The 27,190-nt window shown below is 39.9% G+C and overlaps 1 protein-coding gene across 5 annotated transcripts in view; it reads left to right on the top strand.

Moving 5' to 3' along the window:
* LOC104603372 (ENHANCED DISEASE RESISTANCE protein (DUF1336)) overlaps positions 1 to 27,190 on the top strand; it is a 116,444-nt gene that overhangs the window by 7,188 nt on the left and 82,066 nt on the right. For all 5 annotated transcript variants that reach the window (XR_016082266.1, XR_016082265.1, XR_016082264.1 and 2 more), the window contains 4 exons: positions 902 to 967; positions 2,073 to 2,131; positions 19,388 to 19,464; positions 23,307 to 23,432. Coding sequence is in view for 2 of the 5 variants with exons in the window: in XM_088897312.1 (XP_088753438.1) it covers positions 902 to 967; positions 2,073 to 2,131; positions 19,388 to 19,464; positions 23,307 to 23,432 (328 nt within the window). In the remaining 3 variants the exon portion in view is untranslated. The remainder of the gene's footprint in view (positions 1 to 901; positions 968 to 2,072; positions 2,132 to 19,387; positions 19,465 to 23,306; positions 23,433 to 27,190) is intronic.

Consider the following 27,190-nt stretch of genomic DNA (forward strand, 5'->3'; position numbering starts at 1 on the left):
ACCAGGACCAGTTTCTCTTTTAACTCGCTTTTGTACAGCAAAATGTCTGAACAGATTGCAACAAGGTCTTCTTCCTTGGAAAAAAGAAGATGACGGGAGACTCTGTCGACCTGGTGAATCACAATATTCAGGGATAGACATTTAGAAATCTACAATAGAAAAAATTTAAATTCTCCCAGGTATTTTATGTCTTTTAATCATTTTATTGTTTATACACACACACACACACTTATAATTTTCAAAATCTGGAATCTAAACAACATTTAATCATATGCCCAAGGGCAACACCTGGGCCCCATACTTAAGCCCTTAGCACAGGTACTAAGTCTGGCCCTGGCTCAGCCCATGATCACCCCTAGTAGGAAGCAAATTGATGTGGTCCCCACTCCCCACTTTATATGAGAAAGAATTAAGATAGAGGGAAGTGGTGCAAAATTTGCATCAGTTTTTTTCAGATGCAAAATATGCACTGTTAATGGATGCAAATGGGACAAAAAGTACAAATTTTGCATCAGGTAAGAGTGCAAATCATGTCACAAACAAATAGATGCAAAACTGAACTGGGTGCGAAATTTGTATCCCGTTTCAGATTTGTATTGCAAACAAACACAGCCTTAAAAACACCCTGCTTCTTGACAAACTCTCTTTTGAAAGCGATCCCATAAACCTTTCTGAATCCCTTCTCACCTCTCATATACTCGTTATATGTTCAACCGTTGGCTGAAAAAGTTCCATCTATCCTCCTGACCTGAAACGTATTCTAATGCCATATTACAAATACGATGCATGGAATCTTATTATTCAAGTGAATTATGTTTTCTTCCACCTCACAAATATGAAATTGCTCTAATTATCTTCTTGAAATGGGTTCTTTTTAATGGATATTTTATTTCTTTGCAAGATTGCTTGTGCTACAGCTGGAGAAGCTCGGAAGTGGATAGAAGCATTTGATCAGGCCAAGCAGAAAGTATGAGAGTTTTTCTAAAATAATATATATGAAACAAAATGTTACTTTTCTGAAAATTATCATGGTTCTCTTGTTTTGTAAGGTTGTATCTGTATCATTTATAATTGCAGCATAAACCTTGTTGTTTATGTTTTTCGTACAAAATCTGTGTTGAGACTTCGGAGTACAGTTTGCTATCTAATAACTAATAACAATGGTGAGAAGAGAATTTCAGTTATAAGTAATACTAAAATTTTGTTTTTCCTTTTTGATTGGTAAATTGCAAATTTTGATTTAGAACTTTTCTTTCTTTCTGACAATGGAGAAGATTATATTTTATAAATTTTTGCATGGATGTTACATTGTTCTTTTATAACTTGTAATTATTCATCTATAATGCTAACATTATAAAAAATACTAGGACTCTTTCATCAATGAATTCCAATTCATCATCAAAAGAGAAATGCCCTCCTTTCATAGTGGAAGATACAATAGGGAAAAGTAACTCTCAACTTGCCAATGTTCATTGACAATAAAAACCCTAAATTGTTAGAATTGATAACCAAAAGATAAAAAAGAAGGAAAAAACCTATGCTAATTTGCCCAAAAGAAATTTAGTAATGAAGGATGGAGTGTGGGATTATGGTGAGGTGAGGGTGGACAATAGAAAAATGCCTGCCACACTTCAACTTCTTTATTCTTCTATGATTCTGATAGTTTAGAAAAATGTAAAAAAATGGCCTTTTTCGTTGATTCTATTTATAATTAATATTTCAGATGCTATAATGAAGCTAAAAATGTTTCATTTATCATACAAGTGTTAATTTATACTATAGATATTTTCTTGTATAAGATACATTCTGATATCTAAAAATATAGAGAAATTTATTGTAAAATTATTAGTCAGTAGATGTCAATATATATTAATTAAAACTATGGGGCTATGTTGGTTATTTAAAATTTTTATTAGAATATAGAGATTACCAATTATACTTTTAAAAGAAAAGAAAAAGGAATAGCATGAAGATATTTTGCCTTACTGTAGTTTCTTGTTGAATGGTAATAATTTCTCTTTTACGCTTAGGATGCTATCATATTTTGCCTTACTGCTAACTTTTATCTACAGGCTGAGTATGGGCTAGTGAGTGGAAGTGACACCAGAAGTAAACTAAACATGGAAAACGAGTATGCTTCATATCTTACATGTGGATGGTGTAAATGGTTTGCATGATTGTACATATTCTTTCAATTGTTTCAGGAGGACATCTAATCTATTGGTTGGTTAGAATGCATGAAGTTTTTTTTTTTCGATAAATGAAAGAAGTTTTATTAGCAAAAGATTGAAACTGTTACAAGCTTCCCTAGGGGGGGGGGGGGTGCAAGATGCAGCCACACCCTTGTGCCAAAACAACTAAAAAATTAGAAATCACAACTCAGCCCCGATAAAGAAAGTCCCTAGAAGCCCTTCGTTTGGCTAAGAAATCAGCCAATGCATTAACTGACCTGCTCACCCACTGTTTTTAAACTGCTGTTGACCTGGACGGTTGAACCATTCAACCCGAAAACCAGTCACTAATCCAGTTCCATTTACCTCCTAACCCGGAGGCAGAGTTATAAGAAAAACCGTTGAAAAGTCAATAAACTGTTGATCTGGCCATTCGAATCATCAAATAGTTCAACCCGGGCAACGGTTCACAAGTTAAAAACGAATTTCCATCCATACACTGATACACTCAGTCACTTCCTCTCTCTGATAAAATACTAAAATGACAACTGACAAAAGATAAAAAAGTAAGGTGAAAAATCCCAAGACTTGAAATATGATAAAATCCATTGTTCATTTTACAATTTTTTAACTAAATTAAAGAGTTATTTATTCAAGATAGTACGGTCAATTCTTTAAACTGTTGAATTGTACTTTTTTTCTTGTGATGTATATTATAAGAATTACTAGAGATAAATCCATTGTGATTTTATTTATTTATTATTTACATTTATTTTATCACGGGTTAATCCGTTTGACCTGGATGGTCGAACCGCTGACCCATGACCCGAAAGGAAAAACTGTTCCGTTTTCAGGTCGTTTTTTAAAACATTGTGCTCACCCATTGTATTCTAGTTGTCATGTTTCTTGTTAACCACTTAACTTTCTTTAGAAGGTCCCTGTATTTCCAAGTAGCAGAATCCAGATCCAATAGCTACCCTACCACCACCTTAGAATCTCCCTCAAAAATTAAGTTGGTCACACCAATTTGACTTGCAGTATGAGTTTTGAAGATTCAAACCCTAGTTTAGAGAAGAGAAGAAGAGTTTTGAGGGTTGTACAATAATACATGCATGGACAAGTATGCCCCTGCTTAGGTTGTAGCAGAACTACGTAAGAACATGACATAAAAGACCAACACAAGCCCAGGCATATTACACCCATATAAAACAAGTACATAATAGACAATAACAGGCCCAAGCCCATATGGTTAAGACCCACAACACTTCCCCCCCCCCAAAGCTGAGCATAGATATCTTTCATGCCCAACTTGCATAGAAGCTCTTAAAATCTCGACCTAGTGAGTTCCTTGGTAAACGCATCGGCTAGTTGTCTTGCAGAAGGCATGTAAAGAGTACACAAATCTCCAGAAGCAATCTTTTCCCTCACAAAGTGTTTGTCAATGTTAGAGTTAGTCGAATGAGGGGTAGATTAGTCTTTTTCAGTCAGTTTAAGTTATATGCTTATGTGGCAGTTCTAATTAGACTTCCTGTCCCATACTTAAATGGGGGCATTTTAGTCATTGTACTTAATTAAACCCCTAATCCATATTATGGTCGAATGGTAGGGTTTAGGCTACCAATTTCGACTGATTTGTTCTTCTTCTTCTAGTTCGAACTGCTGAAGCCACTGAACAAACATGGTATCAGAACATGACGTTGCTCTCTAAATCTGCTCCTCTCTGATCGTGACTTCCTTTTTCTTCTTTCTGGACTGAAAATGGAGAACACAGACTTGACCTAGGTCTGAGAACACTTCGGTCCTTCTTCCTCTGCTCAGAACTTGATTGTTTTTCAAGAAAATAACTCTAGAAGTAAGTGGATGGTCGACTGAAGCTCTCCATTGAGGTTGGTTACCTTTTTTTTTGTGCTGTTGGTATTTCTGGGTTGAAAGCCTTCAAAAATCTGCTCAGACTGATCAAAACCTAAAGAACTAAGTTGTTTGTAGCCTTGGTTCTTGGAAAAAAAGTCCAAGAACAGGCTGTGTTTACAGTGACCGAATGGTGTAAGGGTATGTTTGACCCTTTTGTGTGGGTCTGTAGATTGTTTTGAAAACTTTGTTGGTCACAAGTGACCTGAATCGACTGACAGGTTACTGCAGTGCTTGTGATGCTCACCCTTTATTGAGCAGCTTCAAGAGGGCTCGTATGTGGTTAGTGAGTTGCTGAATTAATGTCATTGTGATTTATGGTTCTGTGAAATCAGTAGTGGTGTGAACAAGAACAAAAGTTTGTGTTTTTTTTGGGCTGGAAGGAATGACCGAATTGCCTACATCAATTTTCTGCCTTGTTGGTGCTGTCTGAATGCTGGTTTACCTTTTGTTCTTTATCTAAATGGCAGTTTACACAGTGGTGATTGATTGTGACTGGTTGTGAACCTATCATCTGTGTTTGGAGACTACTGTAGTGTCTGGAACATCAAACTCCTAACAGCAGTACTCGGTTGGTGACTGGGGATTCAGCATTAGAAGTAGCATTGGGAGGGCATCATGGCAGCAACTGGAGATGGTTGTAGTGATCAGAAACCTAGTGTGGTGATTCCCTCTAACTATTTGGGTGTGCAGATGACTTCAATTAAACTGAATGGTGAGAACTATGTGCCATGGGCCAAGTCAGTGAAGGAGACTCTAAAGTTGTGGTGAACTGGTTAAAAGAGGATAACTCAAGGATATGGAAGTACAACAATGAAAAAGGAAAATTTAAGTGGCTAACTAAGGATGTTGAAATTCAATACAAATGGGTAAAGAGAAGTGCAAACTCACTGGCAGATGGTTTAGCTAGGCAAGGGGTTAATAGGAGCTCTTTGTTTTGGGCTTTATTGTAATTGTATTTGCTGCTCATTGATTGTTCTAGGGAGCTAAGATTGTTTAGCCTCCTTGCTTTGCAATTCTTCTTAACATTAATTAATACATTTCACAGTTATTGATAAAAAAAAGGGCCAAGTCAGTGGAAGTTTTTCTCAAGGCAAAGAGGAAAGTGAAGCATGTGAAGGAAGATAAACCATTAGCTAACTCTTTAGGGTTTGATGACTGGGAACAGGAAGATGCCCAAATCATGACATGGTTATGGAATAGTATGGAACTCAAAACAAGTGCCAACTTTATGTTCTTAGATACAGCTGAGGACATATGGGAACATGCCAAGAAGCTTTATTCTGGGCAGGATAATACTACGAGGGTATATCAACTCTATCAAGAGTATTTTGATCTGTAGCAAGGGAATAAAACCCTAGAAGAGTACTATGCCAGTATGAAAAACTTTAGAAATGAACTAAATGTCTATCGTCCCCTAACTCTGGATGTTAAGGTTTAGTAAGAACAAAGGGAGCAACTAGATGTCACTAGGTTCTTAGTGGGGCTAAAATCAGAGTACGAATCAGTTAGAGCCCAAATTTTGGGAGGCTCTATTCTTCCTACACTTGAGGAAGTATTTTCAAGGCTTCGTAGGATCTCCTTGGGTTCTACAGAGAGTACCACATCGTTTGACAGATAGGATTTGTGGCAGCCAGAGGAGGTGGACGTGGTAATAGAGGGGGCGGACATGGATCTTGAGGAGGTCGTGGTGGTTCCATATTTGGCCGTGGTGGTGGTCATGACTCAGGGGGAGGCCATGGTAAAGGAAAAGGTAACTCTGCTAGGAAGTGTACCCACTGTGGCAGGGAAGGACACTCGGTGAATTTTTGTTATGATCTCCATGGCCCACCTTCTACATGGGCAAATCATGCAGTAGCTGGTGGGGTTGATGTCAGTGATAACCAACAACCAAATCTCACACCTTCTACATCTACATCTGTTTCTGGGAAGGAGATGATGAGTGTACCACGCGATGAGTATGAGAGGTTCCTTTAAGCTACTTCACAACATACTACTGCCACCCTTGCTCACTTAGGTATTGCTTGTTTGGCATCCAAACCCTCTCCCTGGATTATTGACTCTGGAGCCTTTGAAACTTCATGATTGGGACTCCAGGTGTGTTCTCTTCTCTCTCTGAAACTTCCACATCTCAAACTGTTACCCTTGCCAACGGTTCCTCTTCTCTCATCTGTGGTGTTTTAATGTTGACACGACTTCTCTTTCTTTATCATCTGTTCTATATGTACCTAAATTTCCATTCAATTTTATGTCAGTTAGTAAATTAACTAAGGCCCTTAATTGCTCTATTACATTTTTCCCTTCGTTTTGTGTTTTTCAGGATCTCAAGACTGGAAAGAATATTGGTGGAGGGCATGAAGCTGGTGGATTGTATTATCTTAACGGTGGTGGGTCATCAGTTGTACTTCAGACTTCCCTCACTCCTCTACAATGGCATTGTTGGCTGGGACATCCGTTCCTCAAGGCACTCAAGATACTGGTTCTGCCTTTGAGTCATTTGTTGTCTTTATAGTGTGAGCCGTACCAATATGGGAAACACCATTGGGTTTCCTTCAGTCCTAGAGTTGATAGTCGTATGTTGAGTCATTTTGCTTTAGTTCATTCAGATGTTTGGGGTCCGATTAAAATAGAGTCTTATAATGGTTACAAGTATTTTGTCACTTTTATTGGTGATTGTTCAAGGATGACATGGATTTATTTAATAAAAGAAATGAGTGAATTATTTTCCATTTTTCAAAAACATGTTGAAATATGTATGCAATTTAGTGTTCCAATCAAAGTTCTTCGTTCAGCTAATTGTCATGACTACTTCCTCACTTCTTTTCAACAATATTTAGAACAACATGGCATCATTCGTCAAACTTCATGTGCATCCAGCCCTTAGCAAAATGGGGTGGCTGAACGAAAGAACCGTCATCTCCTTGAAATTGCTCGGTCTATTCTTCATCATATTAGTGTTCCTAAATGTTTTTGGAGTGATGCTGTGCTTATTGCTTGTTTCCTTATTAATCGGATGCCCTCCTTCATCCTTCATGGTCGGTCTCCCTTTTCTATTTTGTTCCCCACCTTGTCTCCCTTTCCATTAACTCCCCGGGTCTTTGGCTATGTGTGCTTTGTTCACAATCTGAGTCCTGGGTTAGACAAGCTAGACGCACGCTCTATTAAGTGTATCTTTCTTGGCTACTCTCGGACCCAGAAAGGGTATAAGTGTTATAATCCTATTACTCGGAAGTTCTATGTCTGTCCTGATGTCACGTTTTTCGAGTCCGTTCCGTTCTTCTTGGGACTTGAAGTTTCGTTATCTCTACCTTTGCTTCCTCTCCCTCTTCTAGTTCATGATCCCATACCGGGTGTTCCAGTTGGGGTTGAACCGTCACCTTCTCCAGTGCAGATTTCTACTGAACGACCACCGATCCGGCAAGTGTATACTTGTCGACAGATACCGGCACCTCCTCCGACTTCTACCTTGTCTACGGATCCTGTTGTTGCTCCTATCCCAGAATCTTCCGAGCTTGATCTTTCCATTGCTTTACGAAAAGGTAAACGTAGTTGTACCCTACATCCCATTTCTAATTTTGTTTTAGTCTCTCACTTTTTTGCTTCACATCACCAGTTTGTTTCTCTCTTGTCATCTATCTCTATACCTAAGGATGTCTAGGAGGCCCTTACTTCACCCGGGTGGTGTAAAGCAATGGAGGAGGAGCTCTCTGCTCTTCAGCATACTCACACGTGGGAACTCACTACTCTTCCTCCAAGTAAGCATGTTGTGGGTTGTAAATGGGTGTATACTGTTAAATACTTGCCGAATGGTAGTGTGGAGTATTTGAAGGCCCGACTTGTTGCTAAAGGTTATTCTCAGCTATATGGGGTGGACTATATGGAGACCTTCTCTCCAGTGGCAAAGATTAGCTCAGTTCGTGTCTTAATTTCTCTGGCAGTTATTATGATTGGCCCTTGTTTCAACTTAACATTAAAAATGCCTTCCTTCATGGTGACCTCATGGAGGAGGTATATATGGAGCAACCACTTGGATTTGTTGCTCAGGGGGAGGATGGTAAGGTGTGTAGATTGAAGTGAAGTCGTGAAAAATTTTGGAATGAAACAATGTCGGGTTGATCACTCAATGTTCATCTATGATTTAGAAGCCGAAAAGATTTTATTAGTAGTCTATATGGATGACATTGTCATAACTAGCAGTGATAAATTGGGGATTGATAAATTAAAGATCTTCTTGTAAGAACATTTTCAAACAAAAGACCTTGAGAAGTTGAAGTACTTCTTGGGTATAGAAGTTGCCAGATCAAAACAAGGTGTAAATCTGTGCCAAAGAAAATATGTCCTTGATCTGCTGGATGAAACAGGACTGCTAGGTGCGAAACCAGCCGAAACTCCCATGGAACCAAATGTTAAGTTGAGTAGTGATACAAGTGAAATATTTGATGATCCTGGAAGATACAAACGGTTGGTGGGGAAGCTGAACTATCTGACTATCACAAGACCAAACATCTCCTTTGCAGTCAGCGTGGTGAGCCAATTTATGCAAAATCCTTGGATACCTCACTGGGGTGCAATTCTTAGAATTGTAAGGTACCTGAAGGGAGCTCCAGGCCGTGGGTTATTGTACAAACCAGGAGGAAGACTTGAGGTAGTTGGGTATACAAATGCAGATTGGGCAGGCTCTATGTCGGATAGAAGATCTACTACAGGTTACTGCACATTCCTTGGAGGCAATCTAGTGACATGGAAGAGTAAGAAGCAGACTGTTGTGGCAAGGAGTAATGCTGAAGCCGAATACAAAGCCATGGCACACACTACATGTGAATTAGTATGGCTGAGAAACTTCCTACAAGAAATTTGATTCACAATGGACAGACCTATGAGATTGTACTGTGATAATCAAGCTGCAATTCACATCTCATCTAATCTTGTTTTTCATGAGAGAACAAAGCACATAGAGATTGATTTCCACTTTGTGAGGGAGAAAGTCCTTACTGAAGAGATAAGCACAGAACATGTGGGCTCAGGTGATCAGTGGGTAGATTTGTTTACAAAAGGTTTAAACTCAGGAGAGTGAACTATATATGTAACAAGCTGGGACTATATGACATATATTCTCAGCTTGAGGGGGAGTGTTAGAGTTAGCTGAATGAGGGGTAGATTAGTCTTTTTCAGTTAGTTTAAGTTATGTGCTTATGTGACAATTCTAATTAGACTTCTTGTCCCATACTTAAGTGGGGGCAGTTTAGTCATTGTACTTAATTAAACCCCTAATCCATATTATGGTCGAATGGTAGGGTTTAAGGCTACCAAGTTCGATTGATTTGTTGTTGTTGTTGTTGTTCTTCTTCTTCTAGTTCGAATTGCTAAAGCCACTTAATAGACAGTCAATTTCAATATGTTTTGTTCTATCATGCTGAATAGGATTATTTGCAATGTTGATTGTAGCTTGATTGTCACAATATAACTTCAAGGGTCTACTGATACATATCCCCAATTCACCTAAGAGAATTTTGAGCCAAAGTAGTTTAACACCGTGAGCCATGGCCCTATACTCAACTTCAACATTTGAGCTAGCCACTATAGTTTCTTTCTTGCTCCTCCAAGTGACTAGATTCCCATCTATAAAGGTGAAATATCCTAATGTGGATCTTTTATCTCCAAGGAAACCAGCCCGGTCAGCATCAATATAGGCTTCCACATCAATTTTATCATGTTTTTAAAAAAATAGCCCCTTTTCAGGGCAGGTCTTGAGGTATCTTAGGATTCTATCTAGTGCCTTCATATGTGTGAAGTAAGGAGCATGTATGAACTAACTAACCAGATGAATTGAATAAGCAATGTTAAGTCTGGTGAGAGACAAATAGAGAAGCTTACCAACAAGTCTTTGGTATCTTCCTCTACCAGGATATAACTCTCCATCAACCTCTTGTAGATAATGATTTTGCTCAATGGGAGTATCAACAAGCCTTGTCCCTAGCTTCCTTGTCTCCTTCAACAAGTCCAAAGCATATTTCCTTTGACATATATAAATTCCCTCATTGGACCTAGCAACTTCAATACCTAGGAAATACCTTTGGGTCCCTAGATCTTTAATCTCAAATTCTAAGGCTTGGAAGGGTTTCAACTTCTAAATTTCACTTGGGTATTTCCCGTAACCACGAACATACACTATCATTGCAGTTAGCTTTTCTCCATTTCTTTCGTAAAATAATGTGTGGTCAACACTACTTTGTGGTATCCAACTACCACCATTGCTTTGCACAATCTCTCAAACCATGCACTTGGGGTTTGTTTAAGACCATATAATGCCTTCTTTAGTTTGCACACCTTTCCTCCAATGTCATACCTTGGAGGTGGGTCCATGTAAACCTACTCCTACAAATCCCCATTCAAGAAGGCATTCTTGACATCCAACTATTATAGTTCCCAAGAGAAATTTGCAACCAAATAAAGTAACACTTGAATGGTATTAAGATTTGCAACTGGAGCAAAGGTCTCTTTATAGTCCACACCCTCCTTTTCGGTGAAGCCTTTTGCAAATAGTCTAGCCTTATACCTCTCAATAGTTCTATTAGTCTTGTGTTTGATAGTATAGATCAATTTGCACCCCATAGCGCTCTTCTCATGTGGTAGATCCACTGGCTCTCATGTATCTACCTTCTCTCATTTCCTCATCCATAGATTCCATCCATTTGGGATTACAAACAACCTCGGAGTATCTGGAAGGAGGTGTGATAGAAGACAGAGTAGACACGAGTAATAGGCAGGAAACAAATGGGAGTAACACAAAAATCTATCATTAGGATGAAGAGTGCATGACCGAATAGGTTTCCTCAAAGCAATAAGAAGATCAAAATCAGAACTAGTAGAATTAGAAGAGTACCTTGGTCGGCATTAGTGGCATTCAATTGGTTGTGGCGTTCAGCTGGCATATCCCTCTTTCTCTTTCTATGATAAGGAATTAGCTCTCTCTCATCATCAAGGCTATGAGTACTGACCACAGTGTTGGGAGCACTCCCAACTAGGTTCTCATCAACCAGAACTAGGAGTAGTATTTTCAATGGGAGGAGAAGCATTTGAGAAAGAAGGAATAGAGGAAACAATTGGAAGAAATGAAGAAACTATAGGAGCAGAGACAAAGGGATTGTCCTCAAAGGAAGTCTCTTCCACCCCACTAGTCTCCCCCTAAAGAGAATTCCGAGAGGACTCAATAAAAAGGATTGTGACTCACAAGCAATGACATCTTTGGTGATAAACTTCCTTCCAAAATCAGGATCAAAACACCTTTGTGTGTGGGTGAATAACCCAAGAACACCCCTTAGATAGCTTTAGGGTCCAACTTGGTGCTTTTGAGGTCTTTCACATGTATAAAACAAACACAACCAAAAACTTTTGGAGGCAAAGAAAACAAAGGTCGATGATCTGGACAGAGAACAGAGAAGGGGGTTCTCATACCTAACACCTTGGATGGCATTTTGTTAATCAAGTATGAAGCTGTGAGTACTGCATGAGACAAATATCTCGTAGGAACCTTGCTATGAAACAATAGAGCCTGAGTGATTTCCATTAGGTGTCGGTTCTTTCTCCCAACAACTCCATTCTGTTGCGGAGTATAGGAAGATAGGGACTAATGTAACATCCCTTCATCTTCAAAGAACACATTTAGGGAATCCTTAAAATATTCAACAACATGATCTGACCAAAATTGTTTAACTTTCTTGCCAAATTGAGTTTCAGTTATCTTGCAAAAAATCATAGTGATCTAAGGCACTTCCTCTCGCTCTTTCATCAAGTAAATCTAAGTATATTTTGTGAAGTGATCAACAAAACTAATAAAATAACGATAGCCATCCATAGAAGTAATGGGTGAAGGACCCCACACATCAAAATGAACCAAATCAAAAGATCTTTTACTTCACTACTAGAATTTGGATAGGCTGCTTTACAATGCTTGAACAACTGACAAACATCACAGAAAAGACCTTCAAGAGACACTTTTTCAAAAAGATTTGTTAACAAAACTTTCAACAAAGGGAAAGACAGATGACCCAATTTGGCATGCCAAAGATAAATAGTAGTACTAGACTGCTTGCAGTCACTGCCATAAGTAGTTGATGCTTCAAGAGCTGAACTAATGTTTTTATTGAGAAAGTAGAGACCTCCAGCTTCACAACCACTCCCAATCATTTGCTTCATCCGTCGATCCTGAAAAGTACAGTGAAAAGGGAAAAAGGTTACAACACAGTCCAAAGTCTTTGTCATTTTAGAAACTGAAAGTAAGGTGGTAGTAAAATTTGGAACATGTAAGGTAGACTTGAGAGACAAGTCCTTTCCAAGTTGGATGTCCCCTTTCCTGTGAATAACAGAGAAATTACCATCAACAACTTTCATTTATCTTGTCCAAAAGCAAGATGATGTGATGAGAAAAGAGAGGAGTCATTAGTCATGTGTTCAGAAGCCCTAGAGTCAATAACCGATGAGTTGGAAGCTCAAGACTGGATAACACTAAGGGCTGATGCAATACATGTCTTGGTAAAAGATGAGGAAGCAACAAAGGACTGTTTTAGTCAAGCCATAGCTCAGTTGAGGATGTCTACCTCTTCAGATGTGAACTCTGGAAAGCTATTGGAGACATTAGTGGTCTGTCCCATATGAGGAGAAACACAAGAAGTAGCAATCTTATGTCCACCATCAACCATGTTAGAACTAGCTACATGCCCATAGGTCCCTTGCTCCTTATTTGGCTTCTTTTTCTTTCTTAACAACTACTGGTTTCAGGTGGGGATACAAAATCCAGCAAGTGTCCTTGGTGTGTTTCTCTCCCCCACAGTGTGAGCATTTCAGATTCGTCTTATCTCCCCCCTTTCCCTCTTTTTGAGTAGATGAAGCAAGGGCTGAATGTTCAACCTGCTGAGTAGATCCATCCATCTTTATTTCTTTCCTCCTAATCTCTTCATTTCTAATTAAATAGAACACATGCTGCAGGCTAGGAAATTCCTCCCTTCCTAAAATCTGAGACCTAATGTTCTAATTAAACACCCTTCCTTCTTCAACTTGTTTTAGGTACATCTCCTTATCTTTGGAGTCCTTCCAATCAACGATAAGGTGATGGTCCAGCTCCTCCCAAAGGCCCTCAAGGGTAGCAAAATATGTTGCAACTGACATATTTCCTTGGTTCAATGCTACAATATGTTGAGTCAACCTGTACACCCTTGCATTATTTTTGTTTTGTCCATAGGTGTTAGATAGCTTTTCTATATTTTGTAAGCTGTGGGATAATGCTAACTATTTTGGCCATCTTAGGTATCATGGAAGACAACAACCATGACATGACTGTAGTGTTCTCCCTACATTACTTTCCATGTGTTTTCTTCCAACTGTTGGATTGAAGTCTTTGTATGTATGAGTATTCGGCTGATAAGAGTTCTTATTAGCCTATACTTAAGTTTAAGTTGTCCTGTACTGGGCCTTTGTTACTGGGCCTAATCCTGTTTAATGTTTTAAGTTGTCTGGGTGTCCCATCACTAATCAGGGGCATTCTAGTAACTTCCTGTATCATTGTACTACACCATAATATAAATAATAGTACTGTCGACTGAGGTGAGAGTTCGACACTCCTGCATCTCTTCTTCTTCTTCTTCTCTTTTCTGCTACTTCGGCTACAGTAATTTAGCTTTCATGGTATCAGAGCATTAGCTTCTTCCTGGTTTCAGCCGGCACACACTCTCTTCTCTTGTTGTCTTTTCATCTTCTCTCTCCCTTTTCTGGGTTGCTGTAGAGAAGACCTAGGGGTGTAAGAGTGAAGCAAGTTCGAACCTAGGGTTTCTCTTGGTTGTGGGACTCAAGGGAAGTAAGACCCAGAAGTAGATGTCCTACTAGGTTATTTCCAGCAAATAGTAGCTATTTGGCTACTAAGAGAGGTCTGTGTAGGACAGACCTAGTTGAGGACTGATTTCAGCAGTCCTAGCACTAGCCGAAAGGGGCTTAGCTACTTCTACAGTTACAGCTTCGGTGCTCCAGCAAGACTCGCACAGACTTAGCTTCTTCTACAGAGCCCACTGTTCACTTGCTACTGTTGCGGCCTCGAACTGTTCACTCACTACTGTACCCGAACTGTTGCAGTTTTGGTTCAGCCCAAGTGAAGTCTATCTAGTGTTCTACCAGCACTGTGAACACTTTTACCATCATAGCAATGTGGCAAACAGCTCCAAGTTCAGGGTGGTTATCAGTCCGAAACCCCTCACCACTGCTGTGAGATTACCTAGGGAGCTGCCAGCTCCAGATTGTTCAGCACTGTGAACCCTAGTTGAGGACTGATGTCAGCAGTCCTAGTATTGGCCGCAAGGAAGGGCACTCTCTTTACAGTTGCAGTACTCAAAGTTCAAGTGGAGTCTGCATAGCACAATAGTTGAGAACCCTTAGCTTCAGGTTGGTTACCAGCCCAGAACTCCTTGCTTGCTGTTGTAACTGAACTGTTTTAGAACTGTGACAGTCTCGGCAAGTCTGAAACTGTGTTGAGTGCTGTCAGAACCTGCTGTGGTCATTTCAGCTAATCAGATCTGCTCCAGAACTGGTTCAGAACCTTCAGAACTGCTTCGGCTAGTCTCAATCAGTGTCACCTACACAGTGGCTGCAGTCAAGATGTCTTCAATACCCAGAGATGTTTCTTCTAGAGATAACAGGCCTGCGGCAAGTGGGAATTTTGTCGCTAGCAACAATGATGACAACTCACAAAATACACCAACAGTGTCTTCTTCTCCTATGGGACAGGTTGTTGATTCCTCTGGAACTGGTACATTGGGCTTCTCTGCTAGTGAGGTTGAGATCCTTAGTAGGGCATTAGCCCGTCTAAGAAATAATTCTTTTGCTTTTACATCTCTTGCTAGATCAGGTACAACCTCTGCCTTCAGTGCCACTGGCTCTATTGACTCTACTTCTTGGGTTATTGATTCCGGTGCTACTGACCATATGACACATATGTCTTCCCTATTCTCTTCATATCATTTGTTGTCTGGTCAGGATAAGATGAGAGTTGCTGACGGATCTTTCTCCACTATCTCTGGAAAGGGAATTGTTGACCTAAGCAAGGACCTCTCTCTTAAATCAGTTTTACATGTTCCCAGTCTTACCTCAAATCTCTTGTCTGTTTCAAAACTTACCAAAAATTTGAACTGTAGTATAACCTTTTTTCCTACTCATTGTGTCTTCCAGGACAGATTGACAAGGAGAACGATTGGGTGCGGTCATGAGTATGGAGGCCTCTACTACCTCGATGTAGACATCGGCTCAGCCTTACAAGCATCTGCTGCTAGTAATCCGGAAAGTGTGGAGTCAATAGCTAAGCTGCATCTTTGGCATGCTAGGCTAGGTCATGTGTCTTTCTCCTCATTAGAAATGTTGTTTCCCGAATTGTTTAAGGGCATTCCAAGTCAGAGTCTAACCTGTGAAGTATGTCAAATGTCAAAACAATGTAGAACTGTGTATCCAATTTCCAGCAATGAAATTTGTGCTCCTTTTGATTTGGTTCATTCTGATGTCTGGGGCCCTTCACCCATTGTTTCCTTTGATGGCTTCCGGTACTTTATCAGTTTTATTGACCACTACTCTCGTTGTACATGGATCTACCTGTTAAAAGGACGGGATGAAGTACCACGGATAACCATGGCATTTTGCAAGATGATTGAAACACAGTTTAATAAGAAGATTAAGCAATTCAGGTCAGACAATGCTGCTGAATACTTTGAAAAATCCTTGAACTTATTCCTGGAAGATGCTGGCATACTACATCAGTCATCCTGTGCTTATACTCCTCAGCAGAATGGAGTTGCTGAGCGCAAGAATAGACATCTATTGGAGACAGCTCGAGCCTTACTATTCCAACACAAAGTCCCCAAGCAATACTGGTCTCAAGCTGTACTTTCTGCATCATATCTGATAAACCGGATGCCATCTAAGGTGTTGGGTATGAAAACCCCTTTCTCTGTTTTGTGCCCCACTCTTCCAGACTTTCCCCTTCCTCCTCGGGTCTTTGGTTGTATATGTTTCATACATGTGAAGGATCCAAAGAAGACTAAGCTAGATCCTAAAGGCTACAAAGGGAATATTCTTGGGGTACTCTCCTACACAAAAGGGTTACAAGTGTTATGACCCTGTCTCCAAGAGAAAGTATGTCACCAGAGATGTGGTGTTCTTTGAGTCTCAACCCTATTTTCAGTCTTCTCAGAATCCTCTTCAGGGGGAGACTAGTGGGATGGAAGAGGATTCTCATTCTCCCTCCTTTTTTGTTCCCCTATCTACCTCGGGTCTTCCATCCTCTCCTCCTACTCCTTGTTGTGACATTCTGGGTCAACCCAGTGAGGCTCCCACTGTGCCGGTTACCTCTCCTGATGCTGCAGATGTTCTTGAAGGCTCCAGTAGGCAACAAAAAGAGATACTTACATACAACAGAAGGAAAAGGGGTCCTCAACCTCATGACAGCAACCAGTTGGACTCGGATCAATCTGTCTCTACAATCCAAGGTAATTTCAACTCTCATACTTCTGATTTGGATCTTCCTATTGCTCTCCGTAAGCCTATCCGCTCTTGCACCACCCGACACCCCATTGCTGATTTTGTTTCTTACTCACATTTATCTCCTGCCTATCACTCCATTGAAAGGTACAAGGCCAGACTTGTGGCAAAGGGGTTTACTCAGAAAGAAGGGATTGATTACAAAGAAACCTTTGCCCTGGTAGCAAAGCTCAACACAATTCGGGTTCTATTGTCACTAGTAGCAAATTTTTCATGGGAACTTCATCAGCTGGATGTGAAGAATGCCTTCTTAAATGGTGACCTTCATGAAGAGGTATTTATGGAACCTCCACCAGGCTATGACTTTAGTAGAAAGGTGTGCAAATTGAGGAAAGCATTATATGGGTTGAAGCAATCTCCCCGTGCATGGTTTGAGAGGCTCTGTGGGGCCATGAAGAAAGTGGGGTACACTCAGAGTGGTGCAGACCATACCTTGTTCATAAGGAGACAGGATAGCAAACTTACTGCACTCATTGTTTATGTGGATGATATGGTAATTACCGGGAATGACTTGGAAGAGATAAAAAGACTGAAGGAGTTTCTAGCTTCTGAATTTGAGATAAAAGACTTGGGTCATTTGAGATATTTTTTTTGGGATTGAAGTTGCCAGGTCAAGAGAGGGAATCTACATATGTCAACGGAAGTATGTTCTTGACCTCCTAGAGGAAACATGCATGATGGGGTGTAGGCCAGCAGATACTCCAATGGAACAGAACCATGGCCTGCAGGAATCAGTAGGGGAGGACTACTATGATAAAGAGAGATACCAAAAATTGGTAGGGAAGCTGATATACTTATCCCTCACTCGGCCAGATATTGCTTATGCTGTGCATGTTGTCAGTCAATTTATGCACTCTCCAAAGATTCCTCATATGAAAGCAGTTGAAAGGATTCTCAGGTACTTGAAGACTTGCCCAGGGAAGGGAATTCTTTTCAGGAAAAACAATAGAATTGAAATTGAAGCCTACACTGATGCAGATTGGGCTGGGTCTGTTGGAGACAGGAAGTCAACCTCGGGTTACTGTATATTTGTGGGAGGAAACCTGGTCACATGGCACAGTAAGAAGCAGAATGTAGTGGCTAGATCAAGTGCAGAAGCAGAGTATCGAGCTATGGCCCACGGGGTTGCTAAACTCTTATGGCTCAGAACTCTTCTTAATGAACTTGGCATTAAGGCTGAAGGTCCTCTCAGGCTGTATTGTGACAATAAAGCTGCCATCAACATTGCCAACAATCCCGTGCAGCATGACAGGACAAAACATATTGAGATTGATCGGCACTTTGTTAGAGAAAGAATTGTCTCGGGTGAACTCTGTGTGCCTTATACTCCATCTGAGATGCAAATTGCGGATGTACTGACTAAAGGGCTGGCAGCAACAAAGTTTAGGGACATGCTTGGCAAGCTAAACATGATTGATATCCATGCTTAGCTTGAGGGGGAGTGTTGGATTGAAGTCTTTGTATGTATGAGTGTTCGGCTGATAAGAGTTCTTATTAGCTTATACTTAAGTTTAAGTTGTCCTGTACTGGGCCTTTGTTACTGGGCCTAATCCTGTTTAATGTTTTAAGTTGTCTGGGTGTCCCATCACTAATCAAGGGCATTCTAGTAACTTCCTGTATCATTGTACTACACCATAATATAAATAATAGTACTGTCGACTGAGGTGAGAGTTCGACATTCCTGCATCTCTTCTTCTTCTTCTTCTCTTTTCTGCTACTTCGGCTACAGTAATTTAGCTTTCACCAACATTGGATTCTTAATCTATCATTGGTATATCCCAACAGTCCAGAACTTGTAATATGTAGCTTTGCTGAAATGGACCATTCCTTGAAGTTGTATTCATCCAACTTCACATTTATAATTTGAAAACTAGGGTAACTGGGATTCCCCATTTTAAAGAAACCCCATCCTGACCTGTTCTCTTCAGAGGTCACTTCATTGGTGCTTGAAGACATAGTAAACTTACTGCAATTCAGCATAAGTTCTTCTCAAAGAAGATGAGAGAAAAAAAAAAAAAACAAACTCTTAATAGCTTACAACAAGGGTGTAACAGTCCAAGGACAGTGTCTTCACTGTTAACATTCTCAGAAAACTAGTTTAGATGTGATGGGAGCCTTGAGCTGCAGCCTTTCTGCTGTCAACAGCCCAAAAAACTTCCTGGACTGTTACTTGACTGTCCATCTTCTAGACCTGTACATACCGGTCTCTCTAGTAGTTATAGTAGATTATTACCTGCAGCATGAGCTCCACTAGCTCATAGCCAACCAGCTTAGGATGTCCTTGGTCAAAAACCTCAAGGAAAAACCCTAGAGAAAAAATAAATTGTAGGGCATGGTTTCCGAGCCGTCGTTGACTTGGATGGTTGGACCATTCAGCCTAGAAACTGTCTAGGCAACCGGTTCCGTTTCACCCCCGAACCATTGTTTACCAAAAACCATTGACTTGGTCAGTGACCTGCTGACCCAGGTTGAATGGGGAAAAAGCTTTGCATCCCAGCCATTTCTTTCCAGCCCATGAATGCTTTCAATTACCTTGTCCATAGCCTGTCTCTTTCAAAGGGAAATCTCCACAACCATTTGTCTAGTACACATGTTGGGTGACAATCTCCACCCATTTGTTTATGGTACACATGTTGGGTGCTTAATTTTGTTGTTGTTTCATTATTGTATACAAATTTTGGCTTTTATTTTTATCAACTAGTAATTTCTTATATCATTTTGCTCTTTTGTTGTGGAAGGCTCAACCTTGAAGGACATCGGCCTCGAATTAGGCGGTATGCACATGGATTGAAAAAACTTATAAGAATTGGAAAAGGTGAATTGTATAATTATCATGTTCAACAATATCATTAAGTTATACACTATTTTTTTGGTGGCGATGCCATTTAGTATTATATATGGGTCTTTGGTGACATTTGAACTAATATTTGTATTGGACATTTTGGTTTGATTTATCATTTGCCATGGGGTAGTTGTTAGTGGAAAAAATTTTAGTATGATTTCTCACATAACATAATTTACCCAATTAGATTAATAACTGAGCATTTTTATATTTGGGTAAGTCCTATTTAGAATATCATGTAGATATTCCTTTAACATCTCTGCTAAGGTCAAAGAAAACCTCTTGATTCTGGTTTAGAAGTGTAATGATTGGAATAAACTAAGTAGAATTTCACTAGAGAATTTTCAAAGGAAAATTCTGGCATATATTCCCTCTTTATTTGAGAGAACCAACAAATATGAATAAATAAATTTTTTCTATACATAACAATTAAGTAGGGACGATAATAAGCTATATTTCATGAATACGGCTGTAGATGGCCTTTAAATAATGATTTTCTATCATGGTGTGAGGAACCATAATCAGCCAAATTTCATGGACAAGGCTGTAGATGGTTGTCTCCTTACATCTGTTTAAATGTGAGACAAGGAAGAAAAATAAATAAATAAATAAAGAGAGGGGTGAGAGGAGTAGAAAGAATAGGTATAGTCCTTCTCATAAAGGAGGTTGTAGAATATCATTGTGAATGGGTGGAGGTGGAACACTCCATTCCCTATGTTCGTCTTCTTCTTTCTTCTTTGTTCCTCATGTCCCTATCTTCTTCTCTTTCTCCTTTCATTTGTCTCCTGTAGCTAGAAATCCTATAAACATAATAGCATTAGCCCATCGAATGACATTAGTCCTCTCTCCTATAAGGAAAGGGGTATATATAGAGGAGGGGGGTGGTTAGGTAATTCCCCACCCATCTTTTCTTAGTGTGCCATGTGTTACCCTACTTAGAATGGCTTAAGGGAAAATAACCCTATTTTTCTTAAGGTGACTTGTGTCCCCCCACTTAAAATGGCTAACGGAGGGAAAAGAACCCTCTCTTCTTAGGGTGCCATGTTTCACCTCACTTAAGTGGCTAGATGAAGGAAAAGAACCCTCTCTTTATGATGGGACAGGTGGCATCCCTCTTATACAAAAAATAGGACACCTCATAAGATTATGTAAGTTTTGTTAATTAATACAAATTTAATTCTTTTAGGCCCTGCTGTCCCATTAAATGAGCTCTAGTACAGGCCCATTAAATGCCTAATGAATCATTATTAGGGCCTAATGTCTTTTTAACTAATCTAGGGCCTTCTGTCCAGAAGACTAGCTTGGGAAGAAAGGCCTTCTGTGATTGAGAGTATTTTCATAACCTGTTCCTAGTGCAGCAAATTTAAGGATTTAATACTAGTTACTCAACTCAACTAAGTATTATTCCAACTTTATGGGTTCAGCTACATGATTCTTGTTTCATCATTCTATTCTATTTATCAGTGTTAAATTGTTTCATCATTCCAAATTTATGGGGTCACCATGTCAATTTTTAAACTGTGAGCCCTCAAATCATTTCTCAATACTTTAACATGTGCTCTTTTTGGCTTGTCCCTAGTTTAGACTTTTCAACTTGCAATAGATCACTTCTTATTTGTATTGTAAGATTTGAACTGGACTAACAACCAGAATGCCCTGCGGATCCCTGGTTTTACCAGTTAAGCAGGCGGTTTGCCTATTCAGCCCATAAACCCGCCAAAACCATCATTTAACTGGGACCCGGAAAGGCCACTGGTTCCTTGTTTTCATGGTCTGACCATCCGGTCCGGGACAAGTCTTACAACACTGCTTCTTACTGGTGCCATGTATGGTCTTCTATTAATCCACATACCCTCATTTTATTAACTATTGGGTACCCCTAGGTTCCAATCAATATGCCCATTTTTTATCCTTTCTTTTCAGGTTTTACTGTTTTACTAAGTGGCTGTTACTGTGATGGTAAAATCTCATGCTGACAAGTGTGTATGTGGGTTTGAGTCTGCAAGTGGCTACTTTGTGTGAAAAATGATGGAGGTTAGGTCTGATCCAGTATGTCCATGCTAAGACTCTAGAAGTGTAGATAGTTGGGACCAGCATGCAAGGGGGGGGGGGGGGGGGGGGGGGGGGCTGTAAATAGACCTGTTAACAGGCCAGGCTTCGGGCTTGGGATTCAGGCCAGGCCTATTCAAATTTTGGCAAAAGCCCAGCCCACGCCCCACCCATGAACAGGTCTATCTGTAAATTGGCTGTATATGGTTGTACCCTCCAGTATACTGTTGTAGCATGTCGCCTTTTAGGGAGTAGTTGATCATTCTTGACACCCCTTTTAGCTTCTCTTGTCTTTTCTCTTGATGCTTCTTGGTTTCAGATTAGAACCCTACTGAAGTTTCTATATCTATAGGGTAACACAACATCAGGTGATGTTTCTCCCCTTCTTCTTCTTCTTCTTCTTCTGTTCTTATCATTTGTCTATTTTAACATTCACATCTCTAGTATACTCATTTTTTTTGTACATGTTGCTTGACTGCTAGGAGTAGGTGATATTTTGACAATGGATCACAATTCTGGTATTGATGGACATTCTGCCATGCAGAGATGGGGAAATTTTGCTAAGACATTTGGGAAATCTAAAGACATGGAATTAGTTAATAAACTTTCAAGGAATTGTTAGAAGTATAATGCATGTTTAAGGTTCAATAGACCATAGCAAACAACTACATAAATCAAATAAGAGAAGGTTAAGAGACTTAAAAGTAAATCTCCAGGGAACTAGTGTGTGGCAGGGAAAGGCAGTCTGATTTGATGTTCCTTAGATGTTTGCTGATCTGTTTTGAAGCTGTGTCTGGATTAAAAGTAAATCTCCAGAAAAGCCATATTGTCCCAGTAGGGGAGGTGCCACATACTGGTGAGCTTGCTAGCACTCTTGGTCAGGTGGGAGAGCTGCCAACAAAATATCTAGGGATTCCCCTTGGTGCCAACTACAGATCTGCTGCATTATGGGATCCAGTTATTGAGAAATGTAAGAGAAGGCTCTTCAGCTGGAAGGGTTGTTTCTTGTCAAAAGGTGGGAGGTTAATGTCAATTCAGGGTGTGATTTCTAGATTGCCTACCTATTATCTCTCTCTCTCTCTCTTTCTCTCTGTTCTTTTTACCAGCCTCAGTTGCTAGTACTTTGGAGAAATCAAGAAAGGATTTCCTTTGGGAGGGCCCAGCAAGGAAAGAAGCTCCACTTGGCAGCTTGGGATTCCATTTGTTTTCCCAAGGATTGTGGGGGTGTGGCGTGTGGGTGTGAGGACCCTTGGGGGGGGGGGGGGTGAATGATACTTTGCTTAGTAAATGGCTGTGGAGGTTCGAGGTTCGGTGTGGAGGATAATCAGTTGCAGAGGCAAGTTATAGAGGATATGACAGCTCCCTGTTGGGTTGGTTTACTCTCCCTTCTCACCTATCCTATGGCACTAGTGTGTGGAAAGGTATTTTGGCACGCCTTCCTCATTTTCAAAGACATCAGATTTAAAGTTGGGGAGGGTAGCAGACTGGCTGCACAAAGTTAGCATACCTTTGGCATTCATTTGCACACAGTGGCTGCACAAAGTTTCTCCATCCATTCTTCTATATTAATAAAGCTTTTTTTTTTTTTTGTTTTTATCAGTATTATCTTTACTGTGTAGACACATAATAGAGCATAAGTAAATCCTGTATCCTTAGCATTGAGACACATTAATTCACCTTGTTTTACTTTTAGAGTATGTATACATGGATTTGTAGAGTAATGGTATTGAGTTGCTGCCATTTTCTGTTTTCTTTTGCAATTGTAGGCCCAGAAATACTTCTCCGCCGGTCATCAGGTTTGGGGGACAGTTTCAGGTCAGACAGATATTTTGGAGGGAATGTGGATGATGCAATTGAACCACATGAATGGAAATGTGTTCGCACAATTAATGGTATTCCTTATAGCTGTCATGGTTTTTTCTGGTTCCGTCTTTGTGATAGATTATTGTCTTGCTTACATTTCTTTGTTTGCTCCACAAAGGTTGTATTTGAAAAGCTTCATGTATCCCATTGTAGATACATAAGATCCGTAGCATATGTGTGCTTTAGTACAATCATAAACCTAGGACTGTTCATTGGCTAAACAACATTTTTAGCTACTCTTGTTTTTGATAATTAAAAAGGATCAATTTCATTAATAAAAACTAGTGCGGTTACAAGCTTCCCTTGGAGAGGCACGAGCTGCGTCCTCTCCTACCAGTAGGAAGAAAGACAAAAGATAGAAAACAGATTCAGTCTACAATTGAGCCCAATACAAACTTTCCCTATTTACCCCTTGCTTTGCAAGACCATCAGCCATAGAGTTAGCTGACTTCCCCACCCATTGTATTCTCACTGTCAAGCTTCTTGTTAGGCAGTTGAACTTTTTAATTTCATTCTTAAAACACCACACTACAGACTCCCGATTTTGTACCCAGCCCACTACCACCTTGGAGTCCCCTTCTATTATCAACTGTTCCACACCTATCTGCACTGCTAACTGTACTCCCTGGATAGTGGCAGCAAGTTCCACCCTAGTAGAGTTTCCAACTCCTATGGGTCCTGAGAAAATAAGAACCACATTCCCACTCTCATTCCTCAGTACCCCCCTCCCACCCTGACGGACCAAGATTACCAACCACATTCCCAAGCCATGCTCACTTTAGTCTTTATGGATGAGCAATTAGCCACTGCTAACCAATTCCTCCACATATCATTGAATGAGAATTGATGGAATAGGTCCAGTGATTTTAGCCATAAGATCACCCTATTTAGAATGCAGTCCTTCATCTCTTCTGGGCTTCTCTCCTTCTCTTGGAAAATTCTGGCATTCCTTTCTTCCCACACAGACCAAATCAGCGCTGCTCTTGCACACCTCCGCATAATTCTTCCTCTTCTGTGCCGCCAAGGGAAGAAAGCAGGATCAAAGAACAAACTTACATCTGCTGGCCTAACCAACCTGCACCCAAACAATGAGAAGAGCCACTCCCATAACTCTGCAGTAAATGAACAAGATATTAGTTTATGGTTACAGTCCTCACCATGTGACCTGCAAAGAATACACCAGGAAGGTGAGAGACAGAGAAAAGGTCTTCTCTTTTGTAGAGCGTCAAAGGTGTTTATTTTCCTATAATACACTTCCCAGCAAAAAGCCATAACCTTAGGGGGAACAGGCCTGCACCAAATTTCCTTAAAAGGGAAAGGCTGATTGGGGGTAGACTGAGTAATGGATTTAAAGAAAGAAGCGCATGAAAAGGATCCATTCCGCTGGGGTGTCCAAATCCGAATATCAGGTTCAGAAGGGTCCAAACATACTGTATCAAGTGGACTTAGCAGATCTGTGAGAGACACAATTTCCTCTTCCCTTAAACCTCTATGAAACCCAAAGTCTCAATTTGGTGTTAATGGGTCATTCATAATGGAAAAAAACTTTGACACAAAACGCTTTTTGTACCGTGAAACAGAGAACAAAGAAGGGAAAAGGTCCTTCAATGGAGTCTCTCCCACCCAAGTATCCTCCCAAAATAGGACTGAGTTACCATTGCAAACATCATACCTGACAAAACTGAGGAAATCATTTTTAGCTACTTGAATTGTATTTCTGTAGCCATAGTACATGTTGGTTCCTTGGTTAAGAGCATATCATGGAAAAAGACTTGTATGATGAGTTTGTTTTGTAAATTTTGTTTTTTTGGCTCTGTTCTAACTTCTAATTAATTAACTCTGAAAGATTAGAACTTAGTGAATTACCTATTAAAATCTGAACTTAGTGAAAAGGTCCTTGTCTTTCCTCAAGAAAGAGAATGGACTCAATCATAAGCCCATGAAATCCAACAACTTTAAGATTGTTTACAACCTAATTAAATGGGTTGGGATCATTTCTACAGCCCAAGGGCTAGCAGGCTAACTAGAGCCCATTTGGACTAAAGAGGTGTTCTATACCGGTTTTCTATCTCTTTAAGTAGGAGGCCAGGTGTCTTTCACCTATAGGGAGGGGTAACCAACCCAATCCCTATTTAAGTTCTTTGGAGGGAGGCTCCTCCTCTAGAGAAAAGATTTCTTAACAACCAGAGTCTTAGAGAGTCTTAAGGAAGTTAATAGTGAAAAGAGAAGAAAAGAACTCTTGTGGAGAAAAAGGAAGAAAGAAAAAGGAAGGGAAAAAGAGAGCACATTCATGGGTAGGTGAAGGGAATCTTCTCTGCAAATATCTTCTTCAAATATGTATTCTATCTTATATTATTTAGTTTTCCCCTTCTCTCTTTCATTCAATCTCTAAATTTTACTTGCAAGAAAGGAAGTAGAGGAAAAGAAACCATCTATAATTGAGTACTTCTACTTGTTTGGTTATGGTTCCTCTACCAAAGCAAGTTAGTGATTAAACTGTCTACAGCCTTGCTCCACAATAGTTCATTATGGCTCCCTATAAATGCAAATCTGAGGATTGGAGAAAGGAGGGATAAAATTCATTTATAATCTGATTGTCTAATTTGACTAATCACAGTTCCCTTTCCAAATGCAACAGCCAGAAGAATGGTGCCATCTAGAATAGGGTTATTTCATCCAACTGAATACAGCTTATTGTAAAGAAAAAGGAGTGGGAAGGAAATATTTGTATCAATAATCTTATTTGTACAAAAGAAAAAGGGAAATGTGATGTTGTAAAATTTTTTATTGTATTTACCCCTGAAAAAGTAATGATAACATGGATAGGCTAAGGTCAATACATCTTGGTCCTGCCTATAACCCCCTAACCAAGGAATTGGCTGATTATCCAATAATATGAGATATTTACTCTAGAAAACAATATTTTTTTGATAAGTAAAAGGATAAAAATTTATTAAAAGAAAAAAGAAACTGAATACAATCTCAGAGCAGGTGTTAGTATAACATCCCCAGACCACACAACTACGACAAACCAACAAAAACAACAAAAACAGAGAAAGCAAGAGAAGCACATCATTTCTGCAACAACAGTGCCAAAGAAGCAATTCACCTACAAAGCCACAGGTCAATCTTCCACCTCACTGAGCTCTTCTTGGCCTCCCTCCTTACCCCAAGATTCTCCCCCCAACTCTTCAGAGACCTTTCTCAAGCTTTCTTCTCTCCTTTGTCTCTCATAAGCTTCCAAGGCTTTCCTTACAACATTCTCCCCCACCCCCACCCCCTTAAAAAGAACAAGCCCAGGGATTTACCAACTTCCACCTCTCTATCGACTAGAGTCTTCAAATCCAAATCCATGCCACCTTTCTTCATGTCCTTATCATTTGGATCCTCCTTAGGAGAGACCTCACTTGAATCAGATTCATCCCTCTCAACTTTCTTTGACAAGTTCATATTGATCAACTTCTCCTAGTTAGAACCATCTTGACGAGGTTTATTTTTGACCCCATTTGGATGAGAATGAAGAAACCGAGCAAGATTTCTCCCGACTCGAAGAACTTAGTTTAATCCTTCTTCTTTTGTAGATCTTTTTATACTTGTCATTCCAGCTCCCACAAGGCCCTCCTTTAGCCTTGAGAAAACTTTTGTGATATGCACTACATTGAGTTTGCTTGAATATTTGTTCTTTGGGATTTCTGAATCCTCACTATTGTCTGCTACACTCACCTCTTTTCCCCTGCGACCCAAATCAACTCCCAACCTTCCAACAAACACTTCCGAGACCCAGTAA

This window comes from Nelumbo nucifera, chromosome 2 (genome assembly GCF_055504915.1).
Source record: "Nelumbo nucifera cultivar China Antique chromosome 2, China Antique-T2T, whole genome shotgun sequence".
Lineage (NCBI taxonomy): Eukaryota > Viridiplantae > Streptophyta > Magnoliopsida > Proteales > Nelumbonaceae > Nelumbo > Nelumbo nucifera.